Here is a 21,228-nt window from a genome sequence, read left to right as displayed (position 1 = left end):
CACTGGGGAGGCACTGGGAAGGCACTCAGGAGGCACACTGGGGAGGCATTGGGGAGGCACTCAGGGGGACACTGTCTAAATGTAGACGTCTAAATGTATAAGTCTAAATGTAGACGTCTAAATGTATACAGACGTCTAAATGTATAAGTCTAAATGTAGACGTCTAAATGTATACAGACGTCTAAATGTAGACGTCTAAATGTAGACGTCTAAATGTATACAGACGTCTAAATGTATAAGTCTAAATGTAGACGTCTAAATGTAGACGTCTAAATGTGTACGTCTTCTCTTATGGGGGTCCCTGGCATATCTTTTCAAATGGGGGTCCACGGGCTAAGTAGTGTCAATTTGGGGGTCCTTCACATGAAAAAGTTTGGGAACCACTGCTTTAAACACTTTAGCACTTTATGAACATGAACAAAATAGATGGGTCCCCCCTGGAACTCCCTCAGGTACCCCTGGGGGTCCCCGGACCCCACTTTGGGAACCACTGCTCTAAGGAGCACCGTTATTATTCTCATGATTATCAGCATTAATCTCACACATTTTGTCAAACAACCAGTAGAGGTCTTACTTTCTCCGTCTTCAAAATCTCAACGACAAAAAAATAATAATATTTATAAATAATAAATACTTACAATTGAACTCTTCGTACCCCATTTTGGTTCATTGCTGATCACCATTTCTGTTAACTTTTTAAACATCTGTTTATCTGTGCTAGGGCTAGAAACTGGGACTTTCACTACCCCTTTTGGCGTTAGCATTATGTTATGCTTTAGCTATTGAAAAATAGCAGAAGCTTGTAGGTCTGAACGACTGACATAGAAACATAGCTTTTTCAGAAAACTGTCAGGTCCAAGTAAAGGCTACAGAGGAAAGGGGGGTAGTAGTAGGAAAAGCCTGTGGGTCTGTCTCACCATCTCTGCGTTCTCTCGGCTCAGGTTCTTCAGTTTCTCCTCCATGCGCTGCAGTGTGTGCAGGTGGTCATCGTTCTTCTTGGACAGTCTCTTGTTCTTCTCAAACATGGGCTTCATCTGGCTCTCCGCCTCCCGCACCCGCTTCACCTGCAACACCACGGAGGAGATGGAAGAAACATTATCTCTGGTTATTATCACTCACACACACACACACACACACACCACACACACACACACGATAAAGATCGGTTGGAGACACCAAAAATCAACAGCGATCTATGGATTACAGGCTGAGTTATACACACACAGCACTTGAATACTTGAATGCCGGCAAATTCACGCGAGTGGTTCTCACCAGTTCGTTCCTCTCGTCAGCCAACAGGGCGTTCCTGTCCTCCAACTTTCTGGTGACGGAGTGCAGTTCCGCCATCTTCAGCTGGAAGCGCCTCGCATCCCGCTCCTCCACCTCCTGGGAGGGAGGGGGCAGGGGGGAGGGAGGGGGCAGGGGGGAGGTGGAGGTGAAGGAGGAACACAACAACTGAGACAGAGGTAGTGCATGCAATGGACGGAGGAGTTGGGAGTTGTTAGACGGGGAAGAGGAGTTCACGAGATGGAGGATGAAGAGTTGGTTTCAACATGTGTGCATTGTTCCAGCGTGTGTGTATGTGCGTGTGTGTGTGTGTGTGTGTGTGTGTGTGTGTGTGTGTGTGAAAGCATGTTTTACGTTGCGTGCATGTGCAAGTTGTGTGTATATTGTATGAACCACATTTTTTTTTTAATTTTAACACGACTAGCGACGGGACCGCGATGGGCTGTCTAACACATAATATTTGCTTAGAATTAGACGTTATGATTTAAGAGTTATTCACATTTTAAGATTTTCGGTCTCATCGATGACGTCCCACCGGAAAATAACATAGAATGTTGCGCAACAGACGCTCCCAGCCTGTGGAGCGATGCGATCGGTTTTGATATCAATAAATCTCCATCCTTTTATCAATCTCCATCCTGAGCGCTGGGCGTTACTAATTGATTGAACGGAGAACTCCGTCCTTGCCGCTCGGGGGGTTAAGCAGGTCTGGGGTGTCCCCTAGCCCAGGCACAGCCTCTCTCTTACCTGGTTGTTAAGCAGGTCTGGGGTGTCCCCTAGCCCAGGCACAGCCTCTCTTTTGGGGCTGCCGTGGTTGTATCTCTCGGCTTCCCGGACTTGGCCCAGCTGTTCATCCAGGGCCTCCTTCTGAAGCTGGAGCTTCTGGGCGTAACCAGCCTGTGCTCCCAGCTCTCTCTCCAGGGCACACACCACCCGGTCCTTCCCCTTCAACTCATCCATCTACAAGGAATAAGAGGGGGAGTAGTTGCGGAGGGAGGTGATGTGATAGTCGTGTTGCATGCTGTGTGGAAAGAATTAATTGAGTTTCCGAAACAGGAAGATTTGGATTGATTCTGAATCTTTTACACATGAGTTACAGCTCACAGCTATTTCCCACCAATAGGAAATATGCAGTAGTTTATTTCCCACCAATAGGAAATACGCAGTAGTTTGTTCGGGGCAAAAATAATTAAATTACAAAAAAGGTTTAGCATTGACAGTGAGATCTGAGGTCTTCACTCACTCGAGTTCTGCACAATTTCTTGTACAAACTTTCATTATGGGTATAAAAAGCCTTAATCCTCCATTTCCTTTTACTCTCTTTCCGTTCAATCTAGGTTGCTCCAGTTTAAACTACAATATTAAATACATATTGTAACTCTGCCATTAATAATTCATGACGCATTGTTCCTGGCCTGCATTTGCATGGCTTCCTCTGCTACTGTCCCCGTTTCCCCTGTCACCATTTCCCTTTGTTCTTTTGCTCTTGGTATTTCCTGCATTCCTCACAAACAAGCCTTCTAGTTTTATTTACATGCAGGACTTTAAGTGTACTAGGTTGAACATGTGATAAATAAACCATGTCCTTCCTTCAACATTTCCTAGATGTTTATATATTGATATACCTTCATCTCATAGTTGCCTTGCATAATATAGTTAATGGATAACTCAAATTGGCTTATACTGTAGAGCCGAATCTAGGGAGACAAGCAAATAGTGAGAGGTGTGTGGGGCAGACGGTAAAATCATTTACCACCTACTTGTACAGTACGTCAGTGAGATAAATACACCCTGCACCCAGTGTATGACGTGAGCGCAAAATGGCCACCATGAGAATACAGCAGGTGCCAGTGTGATGATGTCAGGTTATGCCAAGGGATGTGTCGTTTATGCAGTCTAGTCTGACTCCAGCAGCAGTTTGAAGTCTCACCAGTCGTCGGATGTCTCTCTCGCAGTCCCTCTTGATGCGATGCACCTCATCCTGGTGATGCTGGTACGCCGTGCGGAGATCTGCAGCCTTGGCCTTGTCTGCTTGCAGAGCATTGGCCAGCACCTCCTCTGCCTGCTTCCTGGCGGTTTTCTGCTCTTGGACCTGAGGGAGAAACAGCACGTGCACGCACGTACGTACACACACACACACACACACACACACACACACACACACACACACACACACACACACACCTATCATTAGACACTGTTTGAAAGCATTCAGCCTGTTTATCTAAAAGGTTACAATGAAACAATAGGCTGGCACAGAGAACTCTCCGTACTGCTTCCTGTTTTAGGCCCAGAGCTCTAGTATTCCGTTTTAAAAGTAGAATAACGTTTTATGCTCTGAATGTGCATAGCATAAAACATATGAATATGAACCTAGCCTTCTGTCTATATTTTGTGTTGATGCTAGAGAGAGCATGAATGAGCCCTAATCATCATTTACAGAATGGGAACCAGCCCCATACACACACAAACCCATAACACATTCGGTTTGTTCCTCACCTGTACATTCACACTGCCACACATGACTGCCAAGACAACTACAATGTATGCACATGAAGTGGAACTTCATGACTGTCCTTTTCGATTTTTGTGTTGGCTATTCAAAAATGACAGATGTACAAGCTCACAGCCCTGCATTGTTAAACATTTTTGAAAAAACTTGAAAGTGTGAGAACTACTGAAGTAGAAGGCGAATGAAGTAGAATCGGTCTCAGGTTTTAATGAGAGAACACACACAATCCAACACACACGCACACACACACACACACACACACACACACACACACACACACACACACACCACCATCCTTCATACCTCCTGTTGCAGTTTGAGCCTCTCCCCGTCAAAGGCCCTGCGGGCCTCCTCCCGGGCCTCGCAAAGGAGGGCGGTCTTCAGTTTGTCGGGCGCCCCGTCCCTCAGGACGAACACCAGGCCCTGGAGCCTCTGGACCTCCGCGTCTCGGATCTTGACAACCCGCGCCAGCTCCACCTCATGCTGGCGGGCCAGGCCCTCGCGGACAGCCGCCGCCTCCCGGAGCTTCTCCTCGTGGAGTTTGCCGCGCAGGTCGGTGATCGCCACAGCGTGCTTGTGCTGCTCCAGCTCGCGTGCCTGCCGCTGCTCTTGGAGCCTTTCGCGCAGCTTACACACCTGGTGGGGGTTTGTAAAGTATGGTCGGTGTAAGGTATAAGTTTAGACCTTGCTGCACCATTATGATTTTTACAGCTTTTGTTGAGTGACTTTGCTGACTACTGACTACCAACGTCATAGTTTGTGCCATATCGTAATATACATTATATATATATATATATATATATATATATATTGTATTGTATTGTATTGTATTTTGTCTACACTTCCTCTTCCTCACTCGACTCGAGCCAAACTGTTAAGTGATCTAGGACTCTCTCTAAAAATCACACTTGTGTGAAGTGAGGGGCGCTCTTATACATCATCATCATACATCACATTCAGTGCTCAGACAATCAAGTCATCGCTATGGGGTAAACGCATTGCTCAGCCAATCAAGTCATCGCTATGGGGTACACACATAACACACAAAGCTGGGCATAGGAGGGGCTAGCTCCCCTCAAAAATTAGGATTGGCGTTGGACCCATAAATGTGGCTCTGATCGTCACCTTGCTCCTCTCCTGCTGCAGCTCCATCTGGCTGTCCATCAGCTTGCTCTTCAGCTCCTCGTTGGCAACCTGCACCGGGTCCGCCATCGCCTCCGATTTCTCCGGCTTCCTGCCCTTCTTAAAGGGTGGGGCCGAGGAGGGTGTGGTCGATGACATGGCACTCTGACCAACCAATCAGGACAGACATAGAGCTTTGGAGGAAACAGTGGTGGGGGGGGTCAGAGTCAATCGCTGCTCTTCCTCCCTGCACGGATTATCCCACATATTACCGTCATCATCGTCATCCTACATCATTGCTCGAGGGCCCTGAAGTTGCCTGAGAGAGAGACGGGAGACACAAAGACAAAACGGTGAGTCAGGGTTAAAAACTGGGTTAAGACAAAACTACATTCAGCGTGACACCTCTGCACAACACCCCAGGCTTAACCTATTATGACACATTATATTCTGCTAAGAACAGTCTATTTTGGGGACCAACATTCACAGTATATGCTTCCTCACTGTCTCCTCTCTCACACTCAGCACTGCCAGCACTGGTCTTGACAATTTATCACAATTCCTCTCCTTGACTTGTGTTTAGAGGCTCCACAGTGCATGAAAACGTGCCTGGTCACAATGGCCTCCTCTTAACAACTTCCTGGACCTAAACCCCGAGAAAACTAAGGCGCTGCTGGTAGACTTTAGGCAGGACACGTCCACCTTTGGCCCTGGAGATAAATGTACAGGCAATAGAATACGTCGAAGAGTATACATTGCCTGGCACCACCATTGACCATAAGCTCACGTTTAAGTCTCAAATAGTTGAGGACACAGTTGAGGAGTCATACACCCTCCACACCCACTACAAACTAATGCCCTCAGGTCGGTGATACAGGGCCTCAAAACTCAGCTAGTTTTGTGCCCATCTCCGTCAGACTTCTGAATGCCTAGGCTGAATCGCCCTCCCACTTCCCACATGATGGACTATAGTGAACACATAGGTTGCATATTACAGTATATATTGGATTGGATTATCAGCACTTCTAATTGATTTTAATATATTGTGCTTTTAAGCACTAGTTTTTAATGGTCTTTTTTTTTAGTATCTGTGCATCCATGCATTGTGAATTTTTGTTGTCTTTTTAACCACTGCATCAAAGAAGTTTCTTAAAGGAAAAATAAAGTTCTTTGAAGTTGAAGTTCTTCTTCCCCTTCTCTCTCTCCGTTCTTCTCAAAATAATTAGCCAGAGTGCTTTACAGAGCAATGGAGAAAAGGAGAAAAAAAAGAAAAGCAAGGCATAAAACATTAAAGTAATAGCAGTAATGCAATACAGTGAGGACATGAATAACAAGAGTGTAGAAGTAGGTCTTCAGCTGCGATTTAAAAATATCTACAGAGGCTGCCTGTCGAAGGTACAGTGGAAGTTTGTTCCACACGATCAGCCCGTAGAAGCTTCACCGTGTCAATTATCTAATCCTGGGCTCTACACCCTCCGCCAACCTGGGGAGAGCAACGGACTGATTTTTTGCACACACTCCCTGGATGGCAATGATGAACCTCTGCCCCAAATTTTCCAGAACGGCCTGTTATAGCGCTACCAGCAGGCCGACCTTTGAAAAACACATTTTTGATATTACTCCTCCAGATTCTGTCCAAAAATCCTGCTAATTGTTACACACCATCTCTATAGAGCGCCGCAGTCCCCGCCCCCTTTCAGAAAGCGAGTGGCCCAGGAAGTGAAAGCCCCATGCATTCTGCCATCGGCACTTTTAATATAATTTATTTAAAGACGGTTACGCCGCGGACAAAGCCAATTCGGATCGTGACGAATCATGACAATGAACACAATATTTTGGGCCGATCAAATAATTTATAAGACGAAAAATAAAACAAATAGTGTTGTCTCCTGACTTTCTTTTCTTCTTTCTAATGATTTGATCGTCCCAAAATATTGTGTTCATTGTCATGATTCGTCACGATCCGAATTGGCTTTGTCCGCGGCGTAACCGTCTTTAAATAAATTATATTAAAAGTGCCGATGGCAGAATGCATGGGGCTTTCACTTCCTGGGCCACTCGCTTTTCTGAAAGGGGGCGGGGACTGCGGCGCTCTATAGTCATGTGTTCAAGCCGGATCAAAGTTTGCAGGATTGGCCCGTTTTGAACAAAAAGCCTCACATCATGAACGCAGCATGTAATTTACGTGAAATCTTTCACGGACTTTCCTACTAGGCTGAGGAATATATTCCACCCTTTTCACATTTACCTGTTATAGTGCCACCAACAGGTGGAGTTTTGCAAAACACATTTTTGGTACAAAATGCCTCAAGTTGCCATCCCAGGCGTAAGAAGAAATGGCACCCTTTTCACATTGGCCTATTATAGCGCCACCAGGAGGCCACAACCTGACCTGCCCTGGTGGAGACCTGTGCCCCGACGGGAACTTTATCTAGTTATGGTTATTTTTGCAGTCAGTTTGTATTTGGGGTGGGGAGGTGGGGAGGGGGTGGGGGGTCGCTTCACCTAACAGACCAGTTTTAAACTATTATTAATTACTAGTAATCATACTGAATGGTTTTGTCCGGTGATTATTATTTGTTAGTTATTGATGTTTTTTTTGTTTTCCTTTCTCCCACGGGATCAATAACAGACAAGGTTGGTCTATCTACACACACTGCAGTATCACAGTCTTGCAGACCTTGCCAGACTAGTATTTTGCAGTTTGTACTCGAGTGTGGTAAAAAAGAAACCTCCTTGATCCTTGATGCTAGTTTGAGGCCGGATAACCCTTTAGTCAAGTATGAGTCAGCAATGGAGTTTTGGGGGAAGGTCGGGCAGGAAATACAGAAGATTTTGTCAATAAATATTGTACCAGAACCAAAGTTCTTCCTGCTCGGTCTATATCCAGAGGGACACAAGATAAAGCGTAATGAACAAATGTTTATAGATATATGTCTTTTACAAGCTAAGAGAGTGTTAGCCTTGACCTGGAAGAGGCCAGACAAAACAAGTATTACACAGTGGTTCAAGGAATTGTCTTTATGTTTACCTTTGGAAAAGATTACATACATTCTTAAGGACAAACAAGAACTGTTTCAGGAGGTGTGGGGCCGTTTTATTATATTAAGAACAATAATTTGTCACATTTAATGGATGGAGCTGAAGAGGAGTAGTGCCGTTTTTCTTTTTTTGGGTTATTGTTCTTTTGAGTCAGCAGTGGAATACAGCCGTCACTAAAGGAATAAAAATGTGGGCCTCATGAAATGGGACAACCCACCCCCGAAGGAACCATTATGTCCTCAGCCTCTGTATCTGTATTAGCCAAACACGACTGGATGATGCCACAACTTAAATGCTTTAGTGGGATGGCTATGAAACATTTAACAACTAGAACTGCACTCTGCCGAGTGCATACTTGCTTGTTGCACACTAGTAGGCCATAAATGGCCTACTAGTGCGCAAGCAGAGCGCGCAAGTACTTTCGACCGCTACAAACGGTCAAATCTCAGTTTCTGCCTCTATGTATATGTCATTTGTAAGTTGATTAGCGGTATACTGTGGTTACTTTGCGCCCTATGCACCGTCCCAGCCTTTTCGATGCGTATGCACCGTCCCAGCAATGACTAATGACTAGACATACGTATACATATACATTATACTATATAGAGTATGTAGTTGTAATTTGATTAGCAGTATACTGTGGTTACTTGGTGCCAAAAAGTGACAGCCGTCTTTTTCAACCGTTTTTATGTGTATGCAAATCTGTGCCTGGTTTGCTGGGACCAGATTACACATTATGTCATCGTTGAGAGCTGGGACCAGAGTACATGGTGTGTATATGTATGACTAGCTCTCAGTGATGACGTAAGAGAAATGGTCATCTGTGTAATCTGTCCCAGCAGACCAGGCACAGATTTACAAATTACAAATTTCAAATTACAACTACATATAGAGTATGTAGTTGTAATTTGATTAGCAGTATACTGTGGTTACTTGGTGCCAAAAAGTGACAGCCGTCTTTTTCAACCATTTTTATGTGTATGCAAATCTGTGCCTGGTTTGCTGGGACCAGATTACACATTACATCATCGTTGAGAGCTGGGACCAGAGTACATGGTGTGTATATGTATGACTAGCTCTCAGTGATGACGTAAGAGAAATGGTCATCTGTGTAATCTGTCCCAGCAGACCAGGCACAGATTTGCATACACATAAAAACGGTTGAAAAAGACGGCTGTCACTTTGAAGAGACCGAGCAAAATTATTACTTGCGTGCTCTGCTTGCGCAAGTAATGATGTGAAGGCATGGAGGTCTTTATGCCTCTAACCCTAAGTGCAGCAAGCTGAACTTTCTTTTTCAGTTGAAGCAAGATATACAGTGACATTGGTAGCATTATACCTGTCCTGTGCCAATGAGACACAAATTCATCATCACCCTGGATGAACAGAATATAAAAGGGAAGTGGACTGGACTTATAATTTCTTCCTGAAATTAAAAAAAAAAAAATCAGGGGCGCAGTGAGGGCAGTATTTATATCAGCTAGATGACATCTTACGTTGTCATCATTACCTTTAACAAACTCCATAGACTTGGCTGGCATAAATTATATTTTACCCGTAACAAACAGAACAAAATTCCATAGACTTTTGCTGGGACTTTGCTGGCCTATAATTTCTGAAAGCCAAAAACTGTGGGTTCCATTGTAACGTAGTAACCTCTGTTTACTATTAAATAAATAATGCATATTAAACCACGAAGGAGCCAAGGAGTTTGAAGCACCGCAGGCACTTCCATCTTTTCCACAAAGACATTCAAACACTACTCAAATAGTGCACACTCACTCACTCGTACTACACACAGATGGCAGCAATAGTTACCACGGCAACCGTCGCTTCTAAGACTCCATGCCTCCCACAGAGTAGACGATGATGGGAGAGGAGGAAAGAGCACTTTGGATGATTTGAGACACGAGTATGCTCAAACACACATGCTCCAATAGCACAACATTACACATTTCGGAAGAAAAAACAACTAACAAACAGACGTGTACACTCTTCATTTGAAAAATCAAACCATGTGTGCGATTTCATCATCTGGCTCATCCATCTCTTAAGCTGGATTTATACTGTAGTGTAAGTGTACATAGTTGGGCACTGGTGTTGTGCACTGAAAAGTACATCTGTAAACCTTTAGATCGCCTATTTTTAAGTCAGGCATTAGTCAAGGTTGAGAGAGAGACAGAAATGTACTGCTGCCACTGGGGGGTGCATAAAGACACAATTACAAGGTGGCCTTCTCTTCTACCATGTTGTCTTAAAGAGTGAACTTAGTCCACACAGGGGGAATGAACTACAGAACAGGAGCAGGGACAGAGTCAATGATGGAAAGGCAAAAAGAAATGACAACTAAAAAAAGAAAAATCAGCCCAGGAAAGGCCAGGAGGGGGCAGTAACAGTCAGAGACCCCCCCCCCCACCCCCAATCTGGCCTACATTCTCTCCCCTTCACGCCCACCGCTCCATCCTCCCTCCTACTGGCAGGATTGACGTCAAGTCACAGAGCACTTGGAATCAGTGATCTCACTCCCATTCACAAACAGAGACACACACACACACACACACACACACACACACACACACACACACACACACACACACACACTGACACGGAGGGATCCTTCACATTGAAAAAGCACAGGCACTATTTATTCATATAGCTAGCTACTGTAAGTGGGTGTGTTTCACAAGCATTCGTTTACAGCAAAGTCCAGAGTAAAATATGTTATGTATTTTTTTTTACAGACTCAAGAGTTAAAAAAATAACACTCCAGATGTTACGGTGTACTGCATTATGAAATTTGCACACTTATTGTTTTCTCATGACCACATGTTTTGGCATGCCTCTCTGCAGTGATAACCAGGTGTTCCTGAGTTGAAGAAGAGACTGAGGAACGCGCATGATGGACATGAGAACACTAGGTGGAGGCGTGGATGCTCAGACTCGCAACAACTGGCCTTAGTGTGAAGTATATCGTCAAGAGAAAGAAATAAGACCAGCTACTTTCAGAATAGAACAAGACAAAGATACATCTTTGAATAAACACAATGGTATAGACTCTATATATAGAGCCATGGCCCATGAATGACAAGACTTGTGGTGTCATGCTGGTGTAGCGCACCATAAATAGGCAATCTACAAGCTCACAATGCATTGTGATCTTGAAGCCGTGGCGTAGGCATTGTCGCCGGTGCGCAGTATATATATATACAAGTATAAATCAGGCTTAAAAATGAACCATCGGAATGCTACTCTTAAAATGATTAGATAAATCAGGAATGATCAGGATCAGGAATTATTGCCTGAAACATGGAGGCAAGTACACAAACACAGCACACACACACAAAATGCTTTCATGACACATCCTGGAAGCACATGTCCCGGGAGGCAATAGCTAACTTTATCGTCCATTGCAAACAAGGAATGTTAATACGGGAAACTGGAAGTTTTATAGGGGCATGGCGAATCTAACAAGCACCTTTCATGTGCAAAGAAGCAAACAAAAGCCAGCGTAGGTCTAACCTTTCAATCATCTGCTCATAGTATTTCTACTTTACTTCTTAAGGCAAGTACAACCATTTGAGTAAAACTGATAGGGGACCGATATGAAAAATACCACAATTCATCATATCAGTCAACCAATCATCCAGGTTTAGCTTTCTCTTTCATACAGTGACTCGCCAAATTATGCCATTTTATTCCCAGTTGTAAAAGGGGAAATGGAGCAAGAGACAGTCCTTTAGTACACCTTTAAAGGCCTATTCATCACACTAAGAAAATCTTGTGTGAGTGTACCAAAAGAAAATAAAGAGGAAGTTTTGTAACAGCTATTAAAGGTATTTGCCAATCCCAGCCTTGCTACATTGATGAACACAAAAACCACATAAAATTATGTCACGAGGCGCAGTGGTAAAGTGCCTGCCTACCACTGCGGACTGAGGTTGTGGGTTCAAATCCACCATTGTGTCTTTGTCAAGTGTCTACAACACAAACACGACTGGCCTGTGTTCGGGGGAGGGTGATAAATGTCACTAACTAACTACACATAATCCTGGCAGCACCTGTCAGCAGGGTGCATTGAGCAGAGGAGTAGGACGAAGGCTCTACGTCCTCCCGGTGGGGGCGCCTCAATGGTAGTGAGATACAACATCAGTGGGACACAACAGCAGTGACAAAACAGAAATGTGTGTGCAGAGGAATCAATTGGCATAACACCTAAATTGGTAAACAGTAAAGAGCAAGTTAAACATCAACAGTCTTAAATAATTTGCCTAGTCTAAGGTGATAAGGTGAGAGCACCGAAACGGTGGGTCGTAAAAACAAGACGGATGTGTTTGGGTGAGCAGTGAGTCGCTTAACACCGCGGCGTGACATGTTTTCAGTGGTAAGTATGAATAGGCCCACAGATAATTCAGGCTCAAGAGTTACCTGGAACGATGAGTTGCTATTTTGTTATACCATGTCCAACAGGGTGAATATTTACTTAGTACTGTGGTCGGCTGGATCAAAAGTGGTATGCATGGTATGCGTGGTTATAATTGGCTGTTGATGGCGATGTAATTAAGATAAAGATATGTTTCAATGTTGGGTGGGTAAAAGGTAACGTGTATGTATACATGTATGTATGCCTAATGGCTGTTGACAGTGACGTAACCATGGTACACTTCAAGGTAGGTATATATATTTTATAGAGGGACTGATCGTAAGTTCGTAGAGGTCGGCAAGTTGGCACCTCGACAGAGTGCATTTCTAGTTGTTGATAGAAAATATGCAATTTGGAACGACACTATACCGTAACATGAATGAGTGTGAAGTCAATTGACTATTTGGCACTGCACTGCAGCGACATGGACTATTGCTACGCTTGCATGCGGGCCCTTTGTCTAAGACAAATGTCTTCCTCGGGAGACTAATAAAGTATATCTCTATATCTCTATGATATGCCCACGAGAGTCTTTTGCAGTCTTGTCTTTTTTTGGCCAATTCGTGGCCACCTACTAAAAATCATGGTCATTATTGTGTTGTGCCAAACAATACTGCATATACAGTAGGTGAAACACTGGGATGGCTGTTTCTCCAAAATAAATTTATTTTGGTATGAAATTAATAACATACAATTAACTTCTGAAGCATTGGTAGCCAAATGCCTTTACAACTGTCAGGAGCTCATTAGCAGAGCCCAGATGTACCTCTTCTAGGCTGCAGTGAAGACTAGACCACACAAATGCACGTAGACAAACACACACAGACACCAATTGTTAAACATTAACTAGAAGTGACTTGAGGCAGACACACACACACACACACACACACCCAATAAATACATAAATGAGTTGCATATGTGCCGTCAAACAAACACTCCGCCATTTTGTCTGGGTTCAAAAACAACAAAGAGAGAGAGAGAGAGGGTTAACCAGATATACAGATAAGACAGACACTTTCTATGCAGTGCATACAGTACATTCACCCATACTGTAGTTACAGTATGTGTATAGTGTAGTTGCCCACTACACCATTGACTCACACAAGCATTCTTTTTTTCAGTGATGTAAAACATCACCAGATTGACTGTAGGCCAGGGTGACAGAACAGGACCAACCACACACACATACCAACCAATAATACAAATGCACACAATAGCCTGAGAGCCAATAGTCCGCTGCATAACCCAGCCAAGTGCAGACTAGTGAAGCATGTAATCTAAACTAATAGGACTATACAGTCAAGGCAAACAAATATACAATGCTGACACCATGTCACACCAGTCTCTCTCTTGGTGTGTGTCACACACACAGACACACAATTTTAATGAACGTTCACTTCAATTAGTTTGGAGAATGTTAACGATTTGTCCACTGACCACAAAAATGGCACAGTGCTGCCTTCAAAACACTGCGGTATTATAACACAGACTAGACAGGGTTTTAAATTCTGTGTCTAAGGGGTTACTTCATGTTGTGCTCACATGACTCCATGTACACTTGTACAGTATGTGGCACTGGCAGATGCAGATAACGACACAGGCATGTCTCTGTGTGTGTGTGTGTGTGTGTGTGTGTGTGTGTGTGTGTGTCACTCTCTCTGTGCACATACAGTATCTGTGTGCTTGCATCCTTGTTAGCACTAGTACGCATACCCTCCTCTCTGAGGCATTAAAGGGAGATCAATAATGTGATTACTGATTACCCTGTTAATTGAAGACTACAGGCCCTGATACAAGTATCTGTTTTTGTATCAATATAAACAATGACATTTCACTTTTCTATTGAAAAAAGTAGAAATGTGCATAATGGTCTATAGACACAAGTCAATCTCTACACATGGAATCAGGCAAGCGGTAGACAGCATTTTAGTGGATAGGTGTAGGACGGTAAATGGAACAGGGCAGCACGGCAGCCCAAACCGGTGACGGTAACGAGTCCGACAGACGGCATCAATGTTAAAATATTTAATATTTTTACCGTTCCGTGCCGTGCCGTCCAGCAGGTTTTGCCGTTTGCCGTGTACCGCTTGCTTGTCATGTGAATGCAGCATAACACTTCACTCAACTGGAGAAACTGAGGGTGCAATCTCCCATCTTTCATTGCAAAAACTGGGTGATTGAGAGTGAAGACGCAGGCTGCCAGAACCGTAGAAAACGGTGTTAAATTAATCGTCTAGCCTGCCAGAAACGTAGCTACGTTATCCAGGGGTTTATATTCTTTAATCCATGTTTTGAAGATGCGCGCGCAATGCGCATTCACTTGCATTCAATGGTCTGTGTTCAAATGCCTGCATCTCCAAATCGGTGCAATGAATGTCGTTTTTGGTGAGAACAAGGTTTTTCAACGGCCGACAGCAGGCGCTGTGATACTCGCGGTCGGGTTTTTTCTGCACCGAGCGAGAGATCAACAAACAGTCAAGACACCACACACAGCATTTTGTCATTGTAACATGCAGTTACGGATATTTGGCTCTTCAAAATCAGTGTTACGCGCGATAAAACCTTGGCAATGCGCAATTTAATGCTGGCGGAACTGCATTGCAGATTCAAAACAAATCCAAAGTATTAAGAGCAGATCTTCATTAAAGCTATGACATAATTGGTTTTCAAAGCAGTAGGCAAAGGTCCCCCCACACACACACACACACAGACTGTAACAACTATTGTTATACAGTGCTTTTAAAGCTATGGTTAAAAAGTGTGATGACATGAAGAGATTTATATGAGTACATAGGCCTCTGTGATTAACCTTATAGACTCATCACTCAAAATCTTTTGCTGATGTGGAAAACAATATGAAGATAAAGAATTATGAATGTAAAATGGCTTTTGATTGATTGAAGTATTTATTAACAGTTTGTAGAATTACAGTACATTTCAAGCACAACTCTCAATACAAAAACTGTTAAACTGTGAGTGTACGACCAAATAAAGCATTACACTTGTTTACAAGAGGGTCCACCTTGTTCAATTCATCAAAACATTTAGAGGCTGGGATAGATTACTAGAAATGGAAGGGAGAGAAGGGGAAAAGAGAGGGACATAACGGTATTTTAAAAAAAAAATCAAAACCATTGCATACAAGTCATGCCAAACAGCAATAAAACTATTGCTGTTGGGGAAAGAAGGGGGATAATTGTAGGTTATGCATGCCAAATTGCCAATCAACATTCTTAGCTGCATGGGGTGTTCAGAAATAAGAACAATGCATACATAATAAATATGCTTACCTTATAAGTTATAACAGATGCAGTTAAGGAACATCTAGACTACTTTGTGACTGAGTATTCTACCGATTCAACATATCCATCACCACCAATAGCTAGACAGTAGACACCCAATATACTAACAGACCACTACAGCATGCATCATGTCAGTATTACAACGGTGGCCCTCGCCCTCGGCGCCGACCGGCGGACAACACACGCTGGCTGCCCACAGAGTATGATTTATGGTCCTCCAGTCCAGAGTGCCTGATAGAGACGTTATGACAGCGATTCCGACACTAAACTAACTCGACATGCAGTGCATGGCGGAGGATGATATGTATACAGCTACACTGCAGGCTACAGCCTGCTAATGCGACGTGGTCAGCTCTCTAATGAGCTGTCAAACGGAAGATTAGCAGCGGCTAAGGGTTGTCTAGCCTGCACGGCCACGGCCACGGCCACTCGGTGTGCCAACCAACCACACCCCACAGCGATCTGATGTGTATGACTGTGTGTGGGGGCTGTGGGGGGCTATCCGTGCCGCCCTGGCCGCAGCATCCTGGGGTCACAGTCTGTCACACTGACACTACCAAAGAAAACATGCAGACATGCATGCACACTCAATTATGTTGCCATGTTGGATGCTGCCTGTCACCGAGCCGTTAAGGTACTGATCGGGTTGGTAGGCTACTGTATCTGGCTCCGCTGAGCCCATGGGGAGGCGATGTTAATTAATGACAGATTACAGACTCGAAACATCCTCTTTATTTGACATCTTCTCACCATTGAACACACGCCGCATCAGGCTCGGTGAAGCCTCGCTGGATAAAGCTATACTGCCCATTAATAATATTCCTCTCCTCATACGGGCGGCTCTGCAGCCAAGAACCACATGTACATGTCAAGCGAGACTACAGTCGCCAAGCAAGCGCTAAAGGGTTGCAAACGAATTACACTGTTATCTTTATCGTACCCCGGATATTGAGATGCATCAGCTATAATATTGCCCGTCGCGTTTTAACATCAACGATGTCTGTTTTAAGTCACTCTCCTTTCAATCATCAGTAAATTAACTTACCTCAAATCAAATGGAGGTCCAGTGGATAAGAAGAAGAGTCAAGACAGTTCTTTGGACAGGACAGAGGTTGAAATATGTTGCTGCTGGCTTCAGATCCAGGGAGGTTGGGCTTCGATCTGAGAACCTCATGAATGCACCTACAGATGCCCTGCTGCCGTTGAAAACATGTCCATTTGCTCAACTTTTGCCAACACGACCGGGTCTCTTTTAATGGTACAATGTGGCCAAAATATTATAATGCCATGATTATTATTATACACAAATTGTGGTGGCTCTGCATGGGATGGGAGCTCAAACTATAGAATATATTCAAGGCTTTCAAGCTCTTCTCTTCTTGTGCACGCCGATATTTTCGTCCACGCCCACACACGACGTCACCTGGCATAATTACCGTCCGTTTCGGTTTCACCCACGGATGAAAAAAGTCCAACAGCCTATGGATGCAAGTTCTGCCGTTACGTGGACGTGGGAAAACCATAGAAAACCCGGGCGTCGCCGGTAGCGTGATAGAAGCGCGACACCTGACTGCGTGTTCAAGAATGACACCGCGCACGGTAAATGCGTGCACACGGTGCTGGAGGAGGAACGTGTGTCGTCATTGCGTTTGTCGTCATTGGTGGCTGTTACATTGTCAATATATAATAGGGCAACTGCTGCAAATATGCATAATAGAAAGAGAGAGAGAGATATTATTTACATCCTATTGTCAATATGGGCAACGGCTGCAAATATGCATAATAGAAAAAGGTGTTTCTAAATTCATGTGTGTATTTAGGGCAAATAACAAAAGTATGTTGAAAAATAATATGACAACATAAAAGTGTGCCTATAGGACTGGCGAGTATCATGACCCAGATTGTGGGGGATGAATTACTCACGCCCAGCTGCCTGTCTCTCTGCCTCGCTACACTGTGCCTGACTGGCATTCAGACACCACCACACACACACACACACACACACACACACACACACACACACACACACACACACACACACATCACTGCACTTCAGGCTGCAGCATATGCATTGTACTGCTGCAGGGCTTGGCCCAGCCACCCGGATATAGGAGAGGATGAGTACTAGGCCTACACACAGCCAGGGATTAGTTGTAGGCATTCCATATAATATTTAGGTTTATCATATTTGAATTATTTTTTTATAGGAGAGTAGACAACAAGTATAGTATTGGTATGCAGCCCCTAGTAGTGACACTGATTACTGCTGAGGCCAGCACACACAGACACAGATAGACTGATAAGATGAATGAGGGATGGAGGTTTGGGGGGAGAGAGAGAGAGAGAGTGAAGGAGGGAGGGCTGCGTGTGTGAGTTGTTTTGTTAGTGAAGATTAACCTCAGAACAGAACAGAAAAGGGAGAGCGAGGGTGTGTGTGTGTGTGTGTGTGTGTGTGTGTGTGTGTGCATGTGAGAGAGAGAGAGAGATATGGTTAATGTGCACGCTTCTGTTTATGGGTTTTCACCTGAGGTACTTTTTAAGCCAGTGTGGGATTGCACAAGTCTCTTTTTGTACCACATTCCCAACAACAATAGCCTACAGCAAGAACAGAAGGATCATTTTATGGGAGAAAGGGAATCACATCCATCTCTAATTGTAAATTTGTGATAACCATGTGGCCAGTCCATGTGACCTCTTTGCCTCAAATGAAATAGTTGCTCTTAGTATCTGATGAGACTCAGGTGATCACGTTACTGCAAATATATAAGCCACGGGAGATGTAAATGAAGAGAATGCCTGTATTCTAAAAGCTTAAAAGAAAAGCACTATTCATTTAGGATTAGAGGCTACAATAAGCTTCACCATAGATTTTGAGACATATAACCTCTCACAATATACAATATGTGATATGAGGATTCTAAGATTCATGACTTCACATTCATGATTGGAAAAAAAACATACTTCTTAGAGGTGCCCATAATAAGCTTAACATTTCATAAGAAATAGCAGATTAAACTAGAAAAATGCCCTCCGCCAGGGCAGGTCAGCTTATTGTGGGCCAGCAATGTTTCACGGCAATCGGACGCTGCGTTTATGATTAGAGTCATTTTGTTTTTTATTTGGATCCCCAAAGCTACTACCTTAGTAGAAGCTACTCTTCCTGGGGTCCACAAAACAGGCTACTCCTGCAAATGTTGGAAGCCAATCTTAGCCAATCAGGATGGAATATGAAAAATCGGACAGATCACTCTTGATCACATGACTATAGAGTTAATGTGTACAGATTGGCAAAATCTGTAGGAGTAAACAAAAAACATTGTTTTGCAAAAATCAACCTCTTGGTGGCACTATAACAGACCAATGTGAAAACCCAGGGAGTGTGTGCGCACAGTATCACACCGATCGGGCCAATGGTGCCGGAGATTAGCTGTACTGTAGATGGAAGGACGAACACACACAAGGACGGCCAGACAAGGGCGAAAACTAGTAAATTATTTTAAGAGTCTATATGGTATTCATAGGAGACATGATTATCAAATAAAGATTGTAATGCCATAATCGATTTACTAGAAACACACAAACCATTCATGTGCAAAGATATACACATGCATTCACACACACACACACACACACACACACACACACACACACACACACACACAGAGTGAGAGAGAGATATACATACAAACCACATAACAAACTTAATCTGTTGCTCAACTCACTCAACTCAGAACTCAAATTCTGAGGAGCGACACGGTCCTATTTTCCAATGTGTTAACCCAAGTCCTTTGGTTTTGGGCTTGCCAGGAGTGACGTAACTCTTTCATATGAAGGTAATTAAGCTTACCAGGCATGACTCATCCTATTCATCAGTCTACAAAAGTCTGAGTCCGCTATTCCATGTCCGTTCCCTAAAAACATTATCCAGAACATGCACTTAACAATCCAAAAACCGTACTGTATATTTCAGTTGGGCATGCATTTAGAGTTCTGAGTAAGACCCGAGGAATTATGTGGAAATACTGTCATTGAGTGTTCCATTAGAGTAGAAACAGTCCAGGGCTTTATAGGCCTTTTATAATACACTATTATAACGCCCACACACCCTGAATATTAATACACGTTGCCTAATGGCACTAAAGTAGAAACACTACTGCTGTGATTCTGTATGTGGCATGCCTTGTATGTGGCATGCACTGTGTGTGTGTGTGTGTGTGTGTGTGTGTGTGTGTGTGTGTGTGTGTGTGTGTGTGTGTGTGTGTGTGTGTGTGTGTGTGTGTGTATTCCCCATCATACCTCTGACACCCTTCGGATATTATGAGGTTTGTATGATTATTTATCATACAAACATTTTAAGCCTGAAAGAACAGATTCACAAACAAGCATAAATCCAGAGATTGTGTCCGTGAGATTAATTGATTGAGATACATTGGGAAACTTTGTGTCATGTGGCACATTTATCTTCTCTTTATCTTAATCTTCCTCTATACATCCAGTGTCTCAGAACAGGAAACAAATTACAATGTCAATTATGAAAGGTCCCTTGGGAGGCAGGTTTTCGCAGCCATGCTGGCCGGAGCGACAGACATACGCGGCCAGTCACCACTGGATGCCCCTCGCCAGCCTGGATCCCACGAGCTGCCATCCTGGTATGACACACCTGGATGGCCATTTTTATCACCTTTTAAGCCAAAAAGCGTAGATCTATAAACACCGGCCAGTCAAAAACCAATACAGAGAAGCTGGCTGGCAACCTAAGAAGGGGACACAAAGCTAGACATGGGAATCTAGGAGTTACTGACCATATCTCCTCTTCTTCACGTCTTCTTCCTGTGTGTTGTCACTGTTGGTGTCATTCACATCAGGGGTGACCATGGGCAAGGCTGACCATGGGCAGGGCATGGACATCATGTTATACTGTCATGTAGTAGTCTGTCAACACTGCAGTACTGTCAACACTGCAGTACTGCAGTAAAACAAGCCGTTAGATAATTGCTGCCAGATGTAAGATTAAATTTATGTAGCTCGGCGTGGATGGAGAAGCTGCTATAACTGCAGTTGTGTTTTCTATGAGAATAAGCTATAATTTATTGGAGGTAATGCAGACAGGAGGGCTGAGGAACCAAATAGAGTTGTGTAGCTTTAAACTTCTCTCCAAAGTAACCGCAAGGTGTTGCCAAAGGAAATTGAATTGTCTCACAAGCTCTTATTTTTAATTCAGTCAGAACATTTTTAATTACTAGAACTAACTCTGTTTAGTTTGGGTAATTGTAATCCTGCCATGTTAAATGACTTTATTCAAACTGCCCTTATGTTACACATATGCACCATCGCCGACGCTGTGGCACACCTCTCTTGGGCAGCCTTAGAGCGAGTGTCATATAGACTGCTTGACAAGATGGGAAAGTATCATTTGAAATGGGGGCCATTTGTATATGTGTAACCTGGGCACTAAGGCCCGGAAACAGAGCCAGACTATTTTTTCATAACTCGAAACAGAATTAAATACATAAGACTTGAATTCATTTCAGACTTGATTTAGT

At 43.7% G+C, this 21,228-nt stretch overlaps 1 protein-coding gene across 1 annotated transcript in view; it reads right to left on the bottom strand.

Moving 5' to 3' along the window:
- Positions 1 to 17,254, bottom strand: part of jakmip1 (janus kinase and microtubule interacting protein 1) — a 34,515-nt gene extending 17,261 nt beyond the window's left edge. Inside the window, exons 1-7 of the mRNA XM_080774774.1 lie at positions 16,731 to 17,254; positions 4,925 to 5,240; positions 4,103 to 4,435; positions 3,218 to 3,379; positions 2,035 to 2,247; positions 1,273 to 1,455; positions 918 to 1,064 (exon numbers count right to left, since the gene is read on the bottom strand). Of these exons, the coding sequence (XP_080630900.1) occupies positions 918 to 1,064; positions 1,273 to 1,455; positions 2,035 to 2,247; positions 3,218 to 3,379; positions 4,103 to 4,435; positions 4,925 to 5,080 (1,194 nt within the window). The 5' untranslated portion in view covers positions 5,081 to 5,240; positions 16,731 to 17,254. The remainder of the gene's footprint in view (positions 1 to 917; positions 1,065 to 1,272; positions 1,456 to 2,034; positions 2,248 to 3,217; positions 3,380 to 4,102; positions 4,436 to 4,924; positions 5,241 to 16,730) is intronic.
- Positions 17,255 to 21,228: the final 3,974 nt, after the last annotated feature.

The sequence above is a fragment of the Protomyctophum bolini genome (genome assembly GCF_963924005.1).
Source record: "Protomyctophum bolini genome assembly, chromosome: 10".
Lineage (NCBI taxonomy): Eukaryota > Metazoa > Chordata > Actinopteri > Myctophiformes > Myctophidae > Protomyctophum > Protomyctophum bolini.
Note: the sequence above shows the minus strand (reverse complement) of the source record. Positions and strands in the feature narration are given on the sequence as shown.